Raw genomic sequence first — 14191 nt, 5'->3', positions numbered from 1 at the left:
AAGGAACCCCCAAAATTTGTGTTACTGTGGGTTATTTCTCTAGAGATTCACCATATTAGAAGTTAAAACTGATACATTAAAAAATTTATTGATCCATTAAAATAAAAACTCCATCACATGTTAACAATAACATATTTTTATGAAAATAAATATATTTTCCAAAACAAAAAATGAAAAGGGTGGCAACTTTTGACATATTTTTGCAAATCCCTTTAATGTCTGGCTTAATAGAAGACAGCTGGATTCCTCATATCTGCTTCTTCATTTAGTCTGTTGTGATATGTCATTCTGGCTGAAGTATATGAAAAAAATCTGGCCTCACACAGTTATGTAATTGGAAAAGGGAGGAATATTTGAATAGCTAAATAATGTCTTAGTAGTATGATAACAGTTTGGACTTCACTGTTGCTCAGTCATGTCTGACTTTTCATGACTCCGTAGACCATAGGACGCCAATACTGTCCATGGGGTTTTATTGCCAAAGATACTGGATTGGTTTGCCATTTCCTTCTCCAGTGGATTGAGGCAAATAGAGTATGAAGTGACTTGCCCAGAGTCACACAGCTAATAATTTTCTGAGGCTGGGTTTGAACTCGGTTCTTCCTGACTCCTGGTCCAGTGCTCTAGCCACTGAGCCACCCAGCTGCCTCAAGACCTCACAGACCACTGAAAAGGTCTTGGGGACCCCTAAGTTGACCCCACCTAGAGAATCACTGATTAAGCCCAGTTGTCCATTTTTCAGATGAAGAAACTAAGGACCAGAGGCGAAGTGATCACTCCAGGGTTACAGAGTTAGTGACCGAGCTACTGAGATGGCCTGTAGGACTAGAATATTGGAGAATTGCAACAAGTCACATGTGATGCAGAGTGAGGGTAAGCTGTATACTTTGGTGTGTTGCTTTTTTGGGGGAGGGGGAAAGGCAGGGCAATTGGAGTTAAGTGACTTGCCCAAGGTCACACAGCTAGTGTGTCAAGTGTCTGAGGCTGCGTTTGAACTCAGGTCCTCCTGACTCCAGGGCCAGTACTCTACTCACTGCGCCACCTAGCTGCCCTAAGCCATATACTTTAGATCAAACTAAATGGTAAGATCTCTTTTCTGAGCTCTAGTCCAGCAACAATGGCCCTTTGGGCATTTTGAATTATATACCATAGAAATCTCAAACACAACAAATCCTAAACTGCCCTCATTATCCTTCTGAATTTCCCTATTTCTGTTGAAGGCACCACAATAATAAGTCACCCAGGTTGGCAACCTCTCTGTCACCTTCCCCTCCTCACTTTGAAATATGCCACCACTACTTCCTGCCTCTCATGTGCCTCTTTATACTTTTAACTTTTTAAACAAAATTTAATTAAGGGAAATGTCTAGTTCATAAATTTTGTTCCATGCTACTAAAGTTATACAACTCAGTAAGAGTAACCTCATCCTGGCACAAACCAAACTTTTTCCCACCTTATTGTTGTAAGCAATTAGGATACTGTATTAAAGTGAAGAAAGGAAGAAATTAAGAAAAAGTCCTGGAATGGACATGAATTTACTTGTGCTTAGGAGCAGTAACACTTTCATTATGGTATATTCTTCAAAAGTCAGTTGTAGACGAACAAACTGAAGGCTGATTTGGTGCATCCCTTGGCACAGTTCATACATGGCGGACTGACGCATCTTCTCTCTGCAAAAGAGGAAAAAAAGTCTTGAGAATTTAGTCCTCATTATAAAACCCAGAAAAGCAGGCCAAAATGTAACTGGCCAAGATAATGTCATAAATGAGATCTGAGTCAGAGTTCTTCTTCCCGTCTCAATATAGAGCAGATGAATCTTTTGCTGACAGGAGCGACATTGTTTAAGAGAAAATTCTTTGCCATCATTCTTTTAAAGAGAAAAAATGGTGGTGACACCTCCTCCTAGGCCCTGAGACAGCATTGGAGCTCCTAAAATCATTCCTCTTCGACTAATGCTGTAATTTTAACTTATGCTGAGCAATATTAACCCATCACAGTTCTCATTAACACTTAGGACTGGGCTGCTGAGACAGTCACGTAGGATGGAAATATTGGGGCAAAAGTAACAAGTTTCACATGATGCAGTCTAGACCTAAGCTCCATGTTTTGGATCAAACTAAACAGTAAGATCTCCTTTCTTCACTCTAGTTCTACAACAACAACGGCCGGCCCACTGGTTATTTTGAATTGGACGTACACAGCGTGTCCAAAGCTGACCTTGTTTCCTTTTTCCACCCCTGCCTCCTCCTGATGAGATCACCAACATGTTAAGTCACCCAGGTTCACAACCTCTGTGTCATCTTCCACTCCTCACTTTCGGATACGCCACATCCCCACTCAAATCGTATCATTTCTACCTCCATAACACTTCTCGCAAGTCATTTCCACCACCACAACATCTCCACAAAGTTCCTTCTCTTCGTTCAAATTCAGGCCTTTATCACTGCTCATCTAGATTGCTGCAATATAATCTCCTAACTGGCTTTCCTGCCCACACCAATTCATCCTTCATATAGCAGACGGAGATTTTCCTAAAGTGCACGTCTGATTATGCATTTCAAATCCCTCAACCAGCACATTGACTCCAGTGTAGCTAACACTACCATCAAATATAAACTGTTTATATCTGTTTGTCACTTAAAGTTCTTCCCAGCCAGATCACATTCTTCTTTCCCAGTCTTATCAAATGCTACTACCTTCTCTGAGCTCAAAAGCACAGCCAAACAAGCTTTCTTCCTATTCTCTACCATGCAACATCCACATTTCCATCTCCATGGGTCTTCCTTGGCTGTCCATCAGGACTAGAATGTATTACCTACATGTCCTAATTCTCCCTTTTCTCCACCCACCTGCCAGGGCCTGACATCCAAGATTGTACTTGTACTAATCTAAATCTAATCCAATTTAATCTAACTAATCTAAACACACAAGCATTCTCACCCCTGTTAAACTGAAAGCTTTCTCCAAAGGAGTTACCTTACTGTGGTCTCTGTAACACCCAAACTAGAAAAATGGCTGATGTGGTTAGTGCTTGGTAGCATGGATTAAGAGGCCCTTGATTTCAAAGAAACTGTCTACTCCTTGTTATTTAATATCTAATTTTTAATATCTAATATCTAATATTTAATATCTCTCTAATTCCTTTAATGACCCAAGGTTTCATTGCCAATGGCAGAATAAGGTAAAAAGATGCTGACAAGTAAGGAAAGCAGCAATGCCCAGTAGTCGGTGCAACAGAAAGGAATCAGGAGATCTATGTTTAAGTATTCTAAGAAGCTGTGACATCTTGTATAAATCATTTCACATCCCTAATTCTTAGTTTTCTCATACATAAAATGAAGAAGTTGAACTGGATCAAGTGTTTTTAGCTTATTCTGTAATAGGAATCCCTCTGGCTCTACGGTGAAACCTATGGGCTTCTTCTCAGAATAATGTTTTTAAATATGTAAAATAAAAGACACAGGATTACTAATGGAAACCAATCACACTGACATCTCTGTCAGACTCTCTCTGTATCTCAAACAAGCTCAAAAACTTCAAGTTAAAAACCCTGCACTAGATAATCTAAATTGAATTCTGGAAAACAGGTAAAATTTTATGGTGCAGTTTATAAAAATAAAACTAAATCTATGACCACAGAAGATTTATGGCCTATATTATAAAGAAATTTAGAGATCAGTGTAGCAAGACATCTGACTATTAAAGAAAGTAGTGGGTCTGAAAAAGAATGAAGGCAACTCTCTGCTTCTGAATGATCAACACTGGCATTCTCCCAAAATGGCACCCATTCCTAAATCTGCCATTTTATACTTTGGAAATACTTTGTTCACTTTTGCTGATTTATGTGTGTGTGTATATATATATATATCATGTTATTTGATACATACATAATACAATAAAAGTAAATCAGGGAATGACAATTAATTACTTCTTACTGGATGGATATGTACCAAAGCAGTTGGAAGTGTACCTCCAAAAAGCTGGAGGCACTGGTGAGTGGATATTATTTATTAGCATTTTAAACTGCCCCTCCCCGCAACCTTATTTCACTTTCCTCTTCTTATGTTAATAAAAACTGAAACCCTACACTGCTGAAGGTATATGTTATTAACATCTTTAGAATTTAAGCTCCCAAAGAGTAAAAATTATGTCTTTTTTTCCTAATCCACTTCTAAAATAACATACACGTCCAAGGTCATGAAGGGTATCTTAAATAGATAATATTTGTTGAAATTTGGGGAAAAGCAAATGAAAGACCAACTAGAAATATTGAAATATGCTAATGTCATGTACTTTGACGATGTTTTTCTTTGTCAGGGAAAAAAAAAACTGGTCTCTGAAGTCCTTGAAATATTGAGATGGGCTCCTATATAAATCAGCTTAATAAGGGTGATTAAAGTCTCTGGCTGTCTTTCTGCATTAATGGAAATAACTGAATGTATATATGCGTGTTCAAAATTAGAACGTATGGACTGATATCCTCAGCCTTTCCATATGATGCTCACCACACACAAGGCTGCAAAACCCCAGCCCTTACAGCTGATCCCACAAACCTCATCATTATGTTTGAGTAAATGAAACATCGTGTTGCATGGTCAGTGTAACAGATGGTCCCTGTCTCTAGTTTGTTATGTTTTTATTTTACTTTTTAGAAAATCGTATGCACACAGTCTCATGGCTTATGATAAAAATGACCTCAATTTAAACACTGAAATCAATCCAGCTTACTGCTTTTGACATTTTAAAAAGTAGTCCTGCTAGATTTTTCTTCTATTGACGAAGCAGAGCACATCTAACCATTATGCTCATTTTTTTGATGGTGTTTACTTCATCCATTCACAGCAAGGGCAGGATTCTGGACTTTACTTCCCAGAATCACTTGTGGATGTTATTTTACAGTCCCTTTACTGGGCTAATATACAAAAAGAAAGACATGTTATCCGATAGTCTCTATGACATGCACAATATTAACTTTGTGCAGTCCAATTCAACTACTACCTAAAAGCTAATTCAGTTTTTGGCAGTCACTTTAATTGGTGTTCTAGAAGTCATTTTTTAAAAATAATATTTTTTACCCTAGTTACACATAAAAACAATTTTAAACATTTTTAAAAAGTTTTGATTCCAAATTCTATCCCTCTCTCCTCCTCTTGTTCCCTAAGATAGTAAGCAATCTGATATAGATTATATATGCACGAACATGTAAAACACTAGGAGGGATATATATATATATATATATATATAACACACACACACACATATATATTATATATATAATATACATATATATTATATATATAACATATATATATACACACATCAGAATTTCCATTGACCTTAAAGGGTGTGGTACAAGAAATAACACGTGACAATCTGGAAATCTAAAAGGGGTGACAATCACATTACAGGAGAATCTTAATATAGGTAGGACAGTGAGTTGAACTTGGAGCCTGGAAAACCTGAGTTTGAATTCTGCCTCAGACATACTTAGTGGTTGTGTGACCCTGGGTTAGTCAATTACTTTCTCTCGGTCTCAATTTCCTTATCTATATATTGAGGATAGCATCTATCCTACAAGATTGTTGTGAGGCTCCAACGAGATATGTGAAGTGCTTTGCAAACCTAAAGGTGTTTGATGAATGCCACACCACTGACATTGTAGACAGCCTTCATGGATTACTGCCTTACCTATCTATTACACAGTTTTTGTACAACAGCTCTTCCTACAGTACAGATCTTTCTAGTGTTTATGTTTCTAGCATCAGGTATCTGTTTATGTGGATTAGGGTTAGTGGGTGTGAAAAGGCAGAGATAATAAGATATTTAGCTGTAGCCTCCTCTAATAGGATCATGGGCTTTGAAAGTGGGATAGACCCTGGAAAGCATCTACTCTAAAGTTCTTAAAAACAAACACGAGCTATAAAACTTCAGACTTATACAACAGATACTTTGCGGGCGACCAATAGTACGACAAATTGATTCTTTGCTTCACAAGGTGAAGATCAACATTAAGGACAGGATTCTTTTACTGGTTACCCTTAGGGCAATGAAAATGGAATTCATTACTTAGTTTTCAGTTAAAATTCCAAGAACACATCTATTGTATAAAGAAAGGGTGCAACCCATGGATACTGCAAATGGATACCTAATGAAATAAAGACATTTAACATCAGAGACTTAGCGACTAACAGATCTCAGTGAGTCGGACTCCCTCATTTTGCAGACAATGAAACTGAGGCCCAGAGAAAAATGAAGTGATTTGCCCAAGGTCACACAAATAGTAAACAGCAGTGCCAGGATCTGTACTCACTGCACCATTTTGCCTCTATTAATTAAATTAATTATCCATGCCAATAATGGGATACTTGGTATGTATGGATGAAAATCACAGGTCACCTGCTCAGCTGTGTTAGGATTTGGGGCCTGTTCTCCATAGCACAATGTCTGGTTTCATGTCCAGTGTCCATGATACCCCACTAGCTTGGGGCTAAGGGCTAATAAGGATGTGAAGTTAGAATTATAAATATAACTAATTGACTGGACTGATGATGCTCATGTATTTCTTAGGATTTGCTACACACTCCAATGTAGTTTACATTAACATTTTATAAATCCAATTTCTAAAACTGAATTGACAAGCAGGCTCACGTAAATTTATTAAAAAAATACCCTGTAAGGATTTTTATAGGGGAAAAGGAGCCGCTTCAGGTATCTGGTGAGTAAATGCATTATCAAATTAGATAATGTATGTAGGCAGAGGTTTGGTAAACCCTAAAAGTGCTATATAAATATCACCTATTATCGTCATCATAATGTCTCTCTTTATCCCCGGCCTGCAGCAAAGCACTACTATAAATGACTGTTTCATTTGCCTGTGTTTCCTGAGTGCGTAGGCTGGGTATGCTCATGCAGGCCTCAGGTGTTGATGGCCTCAGTTGCAAGTTCGGATACTCTTTTATGAATCTTAAAGACACAGACTGTTGGAACTCATAGTTGGGAGAGGGATGACAGAATAAATAATGAATCCTAAGGCTTTTTCTAATAAAATAAATATTTATATTACACTTCTCCAATAGTTTATGCATTAATAAGTCGAAGGGAAGATGACATTCTCTGTTGTTCCAGACTTATAAGCCAACTCAATAAGGGAAAAACTTTTTAATGCTGAGTTGTCCAAATGATGGAATGGGCTTCCTTAAAAAGTCGACAGGTTAGGGGTAGCTAGGTGGTGCAGTGAGTAGTGCACTGGCCCTGGAGTCAGGAGGACCTGAGTTCAAATGCGGCCTCAGACACTTGACACTCTTACTAGCTGCGTGACCTTGGACAAGACACTTAACCCCAATTGCCCTGCCTTGCCCTCCAAAAAACAAACAAACAAAAAAGTGGACATCTTAGAGGGTTCTGGAGCAAGTTGGATGACAGCCTGCTAAGGATGGTATAGAGCAGATTCCTATATGGAATGAGAAGCAAAATTCGATCAGGGGATCTGAACTGTTTTTTGTGTTGTGGACCCCTTGGGCAGTTTGGTGAAAGGAACCCTTCTCTGAACAATATTTTTAAATGATTAAAGGAAATGCTAAATTTGCTAGACATTAATGAAAAGCATCCAAGTTCATGAACTCCCTTAAGTGTATCCAGAGACACTATGAGGGTACACAGACCTCAGGTTAAGAACCCTAAAGTACCCTACATTTGTCAGAGTAGCTGGTGGTGCCGTAGATAGAGGGCCAGGCCTGGAGTCAAGAAGACCCATCTTCCTCAGTTCAAATCTGGACTCAGATAGACACTTACTAGCTGTGAAATCCTGGACAAGTCACTTAACCCTATTTACCTCAGTTTCTTTATCTGTCAAATGCGCTAGAGAAGGAAATGGTAAACCACTGCTCTATCTTTGCCAAGAAAAGCCCAAATGGGGTCATAAAGAGTCAGGCAAGACTGAACAATGCTTTGGACAGCTGGGTGGCACAGTACATAGAGAACCGGGCCTGGGGTCAGGAAGATCTGGTCTCAGATATTTACTAGCTGTGTCACCCTGGGCAAGTCACTTAACTCTGCCTGCCTCAGTTTCCTCATCTGTAAAATGAACTGGAGAAAGAAACGGCAAACCACACTGCTATTTTTTGCCAAGAAAACCCCAAATGGGGTTATGAAAAGTTGGATGTGACTCAAAAATGACTAAAGAAATGTCCATCATCATCTAAAAGCAAGAATTCCAAGGCTAGATTAATTCACACTACTTTTCGAAGGGGAAAAACCCAGTTCATTCTTAAAATCCACTCACTGCTAACTTGAAAAGAAATGAATTTTTATTACTTGGGAAAATATTCTCCCACAAAATATATATAAAAAGTAATTCCTCCCTCAGAGAATGCCATTTCTCACTGTCACACTTCCTGTCTAGAGTCTTATTTCACTGAATCCTAGAACTAGAGTTTAAGAAACGATGGCAGTTGTCTTTCTGTTTCAGTGGGTAAGTAGCTCATGAAGAGACACGGGAACATGGAGCTATTCTAATTCTTACTTTCTGTAACTTTAAGTACATTATTTAACTTCAGGTTAACTGTCTCACTTGTAAAAAGATAGGCAGTTCAAAGGGTCCTTAACATGGTATTTCTGAAATAAGCACAAGGCTTATCATTGGTTTCTTTCCCTGATCACAGAGAGACAGATGCGATTATGAGGAGTGAAAATAAAGAATTTTTCTCAATCAATCACAAATAATGCCTAATAATGCCCCCAAATGTAATAGTCAATTTCTTGCCAGTACCAATTCTAATTTCTTGGAATTTAATTTGGAATTTGGTTTTAGGTTGTACCAAAGAAGTGCTTTTACTCTATCATTTACTACATCTCAGATGTCAGCAGTTGGGTGGTGGGGAGGGAGGTTAAAGAATGTGGCTATTTTCACAAATTTGCAATTCCTCTTTGTAAGTTCAGATGATTGCTTCATGCTAAGAAGACTATATCACTTAGGGACCAGAGTCTCCTTAACTAAATTTGATCAGGCACAGTTTTTTTTTTTGAGATATGCCTTTTAAAAACTTTTAAAATCTGAGTAACTTAAAGCTTCTAAATTTCTACTTTGATCTAGAAAGGACGATGTTATACTCTAATTCAGGACACTCCAAACAGAACTCTTTGTGTCACAGATTTTGATAATCATTCACCACAAAGCAGACCTCTTTTTGACCCATCATGAACAACTGCAACACTTGCCATTTCTCAGGACCTAAACCATATTATAACTCCTTCCTCCAACCTTCAAGGTATCTAATTTCTACCTTTTGATAGTGTTGAAACATCACTATGTCAAATCCCTCCACATATGCAGACATACATGGAGTATTTAAAATGAACATACAACACATTTGTTCTATTTCTCTGCTAAACTTTTCTGATACTCCACGTGCTGAGATGAGATGGCCAGTAAGTTCCATTGAGGAATAGACTAGATCACCCCATTCCCATCCTGAACTCCTCAGGTCGTGTCGCAATCATAAGGTTCTCAGGTTAGTAACGCTAGACTTTTGTTTTTATTCTAAGCAATAAATGTATAATCCTTTCAGCTGTCTGTGCTCACTGCCTGCCATTTGCAATTTCATTCACAGATCACAGACACAAACATAGAAAGGACTTTAGAATGCTATGAAGTCTAAACATCTTATTTTACAGCTTAGGAAACTGAGGCACAGAGAGGCTAAATGACTTGCCCAGGGTAAGCACCTGAGTCAATATTTGAATCCAGTTTTCCTAACTCTAAGTCCAGTGCCCTATTACTATGCCATATTTCCTCTATGAAATGTTGCATTCACTCATGGTTGGTGTCCCTCCTCCTTCTCCTCCTCTTCATCTTCTTCTCCCTCTCTCGGCTTCTCTTTCTCCTCACCTCCTCTATGTGGATACCCTTACCTCACTCTTCCCCTCTTCCCTTTATGTGTTGTCTTCCTCCATTAAGATATAAGATCCCTAGGGTTTGTGGACTGTCTTCTTTGCTTATATTTGTATTAAATGCCCTGAACATAGTAAATGGTTAATAAATTCATATTCTTTCTCTCTCTCCATGGTACACATTTTGAGTTTTATTCATCCTGAACTTCTATAAACTAATCCTCTGCCAACTATTTTGTTTGTGTCAGAGAAAAACGAGTTAGGAAAAAGAAAATCACTTTAAATATTCAGTTCATATTCTGGTGATAACATGCTTCCTATCAACAATAGAATTTTCTGAAACAAAGGCAGCCAAGAGTAATTATGAAGATAATAAAGTAGTCACTCTTTTAGAGTCTCACTTTTGAAACAGAAATTTCAATAACAACATGTGAAGTAGGGGGAATAGGGGAATTTATTTTTTCTCCAGAAGGCCTTCTCCTAAGGCAGTTAAAGGCAACTTTTTTTAGTTGCTCTGAAGAGACTAGTTTTTGAAGAGACTAGACTATCTAGGTTTTTTTTTTTCTGGAAAGACTATTAAACAAGGTGGAAAAGTACCAAATAAGTATAAAAATCACTTGAAAATATACTATAATTCCATGTTATAGCCAGGAATAGGGTCAGTAATAAGAAAGAAATAAAGGGAAAGGTAAAGAAAAAGAGATGAGACATGAAAGAGAAAACAATGTGCAGACAAAGAAGGTCGGGAAAGACCTATAGCCCCAGACACACATAGAAGGAGAAAAAGAAGGGGAATGGAAAAAGAAAGGAAAAAACCCTTAAGTTTTAGCGTGAAGTCTATATACATTTACATGTACACATATATATATGCATATATATAGACAAATACATGTATACATTAACTACGTATATAACTATCCTGTCTATTTTGTCTATCTATCCTCTCTATCTATCTATCTACCTACCTACCTATCTATAGCTAGCTTTGTAGTATTTATATATCCATAAGCTTCCTGTCACTGCTTCCTGCTTGCTGGGACAAGTCTTCAGTGTTACTTGATTTAATTAATCATTCATTTAGGACCTATGATATGTAATTTGCTTGGCTACCACATTCCTCCCTTCTGGGTGCCCCTGCTCAAAAGATAGCCCTGCCTAGAATGTACTCCCCCTTCCACTCTGCTCATGCAATCGACCCCCTCCCTACCTCACCTAATCGCTCACACCTACAGTGCTTTCTCCCCTTTTTCTGAACTATGGCACTTTCAATCTTCACCACATATTTTGCATTCTTAAATAAAATTTTGCCTACATGAGATTTTACCACACGTTGTACAGTCTTTAGCTGGAAGGGACCTCAGAGATCATTTCCTTCAGACTCCTCATTTTAAAGATAAGGTACACTGACATTCATAGTGGTTTAACGACTTGCCCAAGGTCATATAGGTAGTAAATAAAAGAGCAAAAATTTGAACTCAGACCTTTTGACTCCAATCCAACACTTTTTTATTGTACCACGAAAGTTTCTTCAAAATATTAGGTCCTCAATATTTTGTGAACTGACTTTTGAAATGCTAATTAGATGGTTAACTACTATTCATAGACACTCAGTGGTTGAATATATTTCATTCTTTTTATTGTTGCTGAGTCATTTCAGTGATATCCAAATTTTTGTGCTACCATTTGGGGTTTTCTTGCCAAAGATATGGGAGTGGTTTGCCATTTCCTTCTCCAGCTCAAGTTACAGATGAGGAAACTGATGTAAACAAGGCTAAGTGACTTGCCCTGGGTCACATAGCTAGTAAGCATCTGAGGCTGGATTTGAACTCAGGAATCTAAGTCTTCCTGACTCCAGGCTGGCACTTTATCCACAATACCACCTAGATGTGCCATCTTTACTTCCACAGCAGCTTTTCTGAATGAGATTGCCAAAGTAGTTACCTATCTCAAAGGGCTGATGTGTAGGGGGACTGAGGGTAGGGGAGAGAGACATAACTGACAAACTGTGAACTGCCACATAAATGAGCTGTTACTCAGTATTCAGCTTAATTTTCTTTTTGACGGCTATAAAGACACGAGACCACCTAGATCACCTCGATCTACTTATAAATCTGTCTAAGAGGGGACATGGTGCAATGAAGCATTAGCCTCAGAGCTAGGAAGACCTGGGTTCAAAACCTATCTCTGACACATGCACCATATGACTCTGGGCAAGTCTTTCACCCTCTCTCTCAGGACTCTGTTCTATGTGACTCTCTGACAATATAAGTTACAGAAATGGTGCCAACTTGCCTTGGTAGAGGGAGTTTCTGCACCCGAGGGTTGCCTACACCAATGAAATCACAGGTCCAAGCTCAATCTCCATCAGCATATAAGTGTGTGGAGAAATCTTTTCATAATTGGTTACTCTTTTTTTCTACTAACTTTCCGTTATCTTGGGAGAAACTTAGACAACATGAAAAACTTAATAAAAACAAGTTCCTCTCCATCAATTCTCAGTATATTAAGTGATAAATAATGAAACAAGTTATGTAAAAGGCATTCTATGGACTCCTTTGATTTACCTTTTATTTCTTTTTATCTTTAAGATGAAGTGATCAAAGTCATTGAGAATTCAATTAAAGTTTCTTTAAAAAGGTATCCTGGCATCAAGGGCACATCTTTTACTCTTTTTAAATTTTTATTTTTTCCCCTAAATGGAGCATTATCTTTGTCTAACTATTCACAATAAGTCTCGGACAGATTTCCCGAGTGACTGCTACTAAATCTTGCTGAATTAAATACACATATAGTTACAGAGTACATTCCATTTGCAGTCTTGTATTTGTTTCTATTTCATTTTGTAAGGTAATAAGAGTTATCTAGTATTATTAAATCTTTGGAAGAGCCTCAAGTATACTACTGGTCATACCATGTGATTAAGAGTTGATTACACATAGCCAAACTCTTTGCAGCTTCTTTTTCCTCTTTTAGCAGAATTCTGCAATATTAAATCCATTTTATTAAGCAAATATGCTGAACCGCAAAGATATTTTGTGAAAATATCACATATTTGTTTTCATACAGGGATATGTGTATCACATGAATCTGTGAACCAATCAACACTTATGTATGTTTCAATCCTCTATCTTGTATATAACCTCTTTCTCTGAGAAATCTGTTATAAAAACTTTCTTTCCTAACTGTTCCCCTTCAAATTCTAACGGCACCGATCTAGTGCAAAAGTTTTTCAATTTTATATTATCAAAGTTGCCCATTTTATCACTCAGGAATGTCTGTATCCCTTGCTGGGTCATGATTTCTCCCCCTATCCACAGTTGTTTCTCTAATTATCTTCTTTATGTGTGCATTTGGAACTTATGGTAGACCATGGCGCAACATGTTGTTCTAAATCTAATTTCTGAAAGCTTGCTTTATAGTGTTCCCTAGCAATATGATCAAAGATTGAATCCTTACCCCAATCCTTACCCTTTACTCAACACTAGGTTACTATGCTTGATTGCTTCTGTATCTTGTTTCCCTAATCCATTTTATTGATCAACTTAAAAATTTTTTTTAACCAGTATACCAAATAGTTTTGATTTTCACTACTCTGCAATACTAAGATCTTTCCTTTCCTTTAAATTCTTGAGCTTTTGTTTTTTTCAAATGAACTGGTACTACTTTGTCTAATTCTATTCATGGTTACCAGCTGGGATACTATAATAACTGGGTCTGCCCCACTCCCAGCTCTTTTAGATTATCCACCATTTACTCTGTATACATCTTGTAGTTATTTACATGTCATCTCTCAAATAGAATGTGAGCTCCTTGAGGGCAGGGCCTATTTTGTTTTGGTTTTGCCTTTCTTTGTAGCCATAGTATTTAGCACAGTGGTTGGTAGAGTAAACAAGAAGTTGTAGTTAACTAACTGGTGATTGCTTTGAAGTTATTTCAATTTTTAAAATTTAGTTTCTGGAGCTAAGTAAATCACTATATCAATCAGTGGGTCAGTGACTTTTTCCCTATGCTTATTCCCTCAATTTCTTAATCTTGTCTTGTTGTTATAGTTAGTATGGTAGCAATGGACATCTTAGTTTCACCTCTGATTTTATCTGAAAGGGTTCTAACAATTCTCCATTATAGATTATCCTATTGTCACACACACACACACACACACACACATACACACACTGCTTACCATATTAAGAAAAGATCCAATAATTACTGTTTTAAATCAAAAAAAAATATACTCTATTTTTGTCAAAAGTCTTATGTATATCTATTGATATAACCATTTATTTTTTCTTACAAATATGGTCTT

The 14191-nt window shown here is 37.4% G+C and overlaps 1 protein-coding gene across 2 annotated transcripts in view; it reads right to left on the bottom strand.

Moving 5' to 3' along the window:
- NR3C2 (nuclear receptor subfamily 3 group C member 2) overlaps nt 1-14191 on the bottom strand; it is a 401382-nt gene that overhangs the window by 48312 nt on the left and 338879 nt on the right. For both annotated transcript variants that reach the window (XM_036763399.1, XM_036763398.1), the window contains exon 7: nt 1540-1670. In XM_036763399.1, the coding sequence (XP_036619294.1) occupies nt 1540-1670 (131 nt within the window). The remainder of the gene's footprint in view (nt 1-1539; nt 1671-14191) is intronic.

This window comes from Trichosurus vulpecula, chromosome 6 (assembly GCF_011100635.1).
Source record: "Trichosurus vulpecula isolate mTriVul1 chromosome 6, mTriVul1.pri, whole genome shotgun sequence".
Lineage (NCBI taxonomy): Eukaryota > Metazoa > Chordata > Mammalia > Diprotodontia > Phalangeridae > Trichosurus > Trichosurus vulpecula.
The sequence above is the reverse complement of the archived record's forward strand: the minus strand, read 5'-3'. Positions and strand labels throughout refer to the sequence as shown.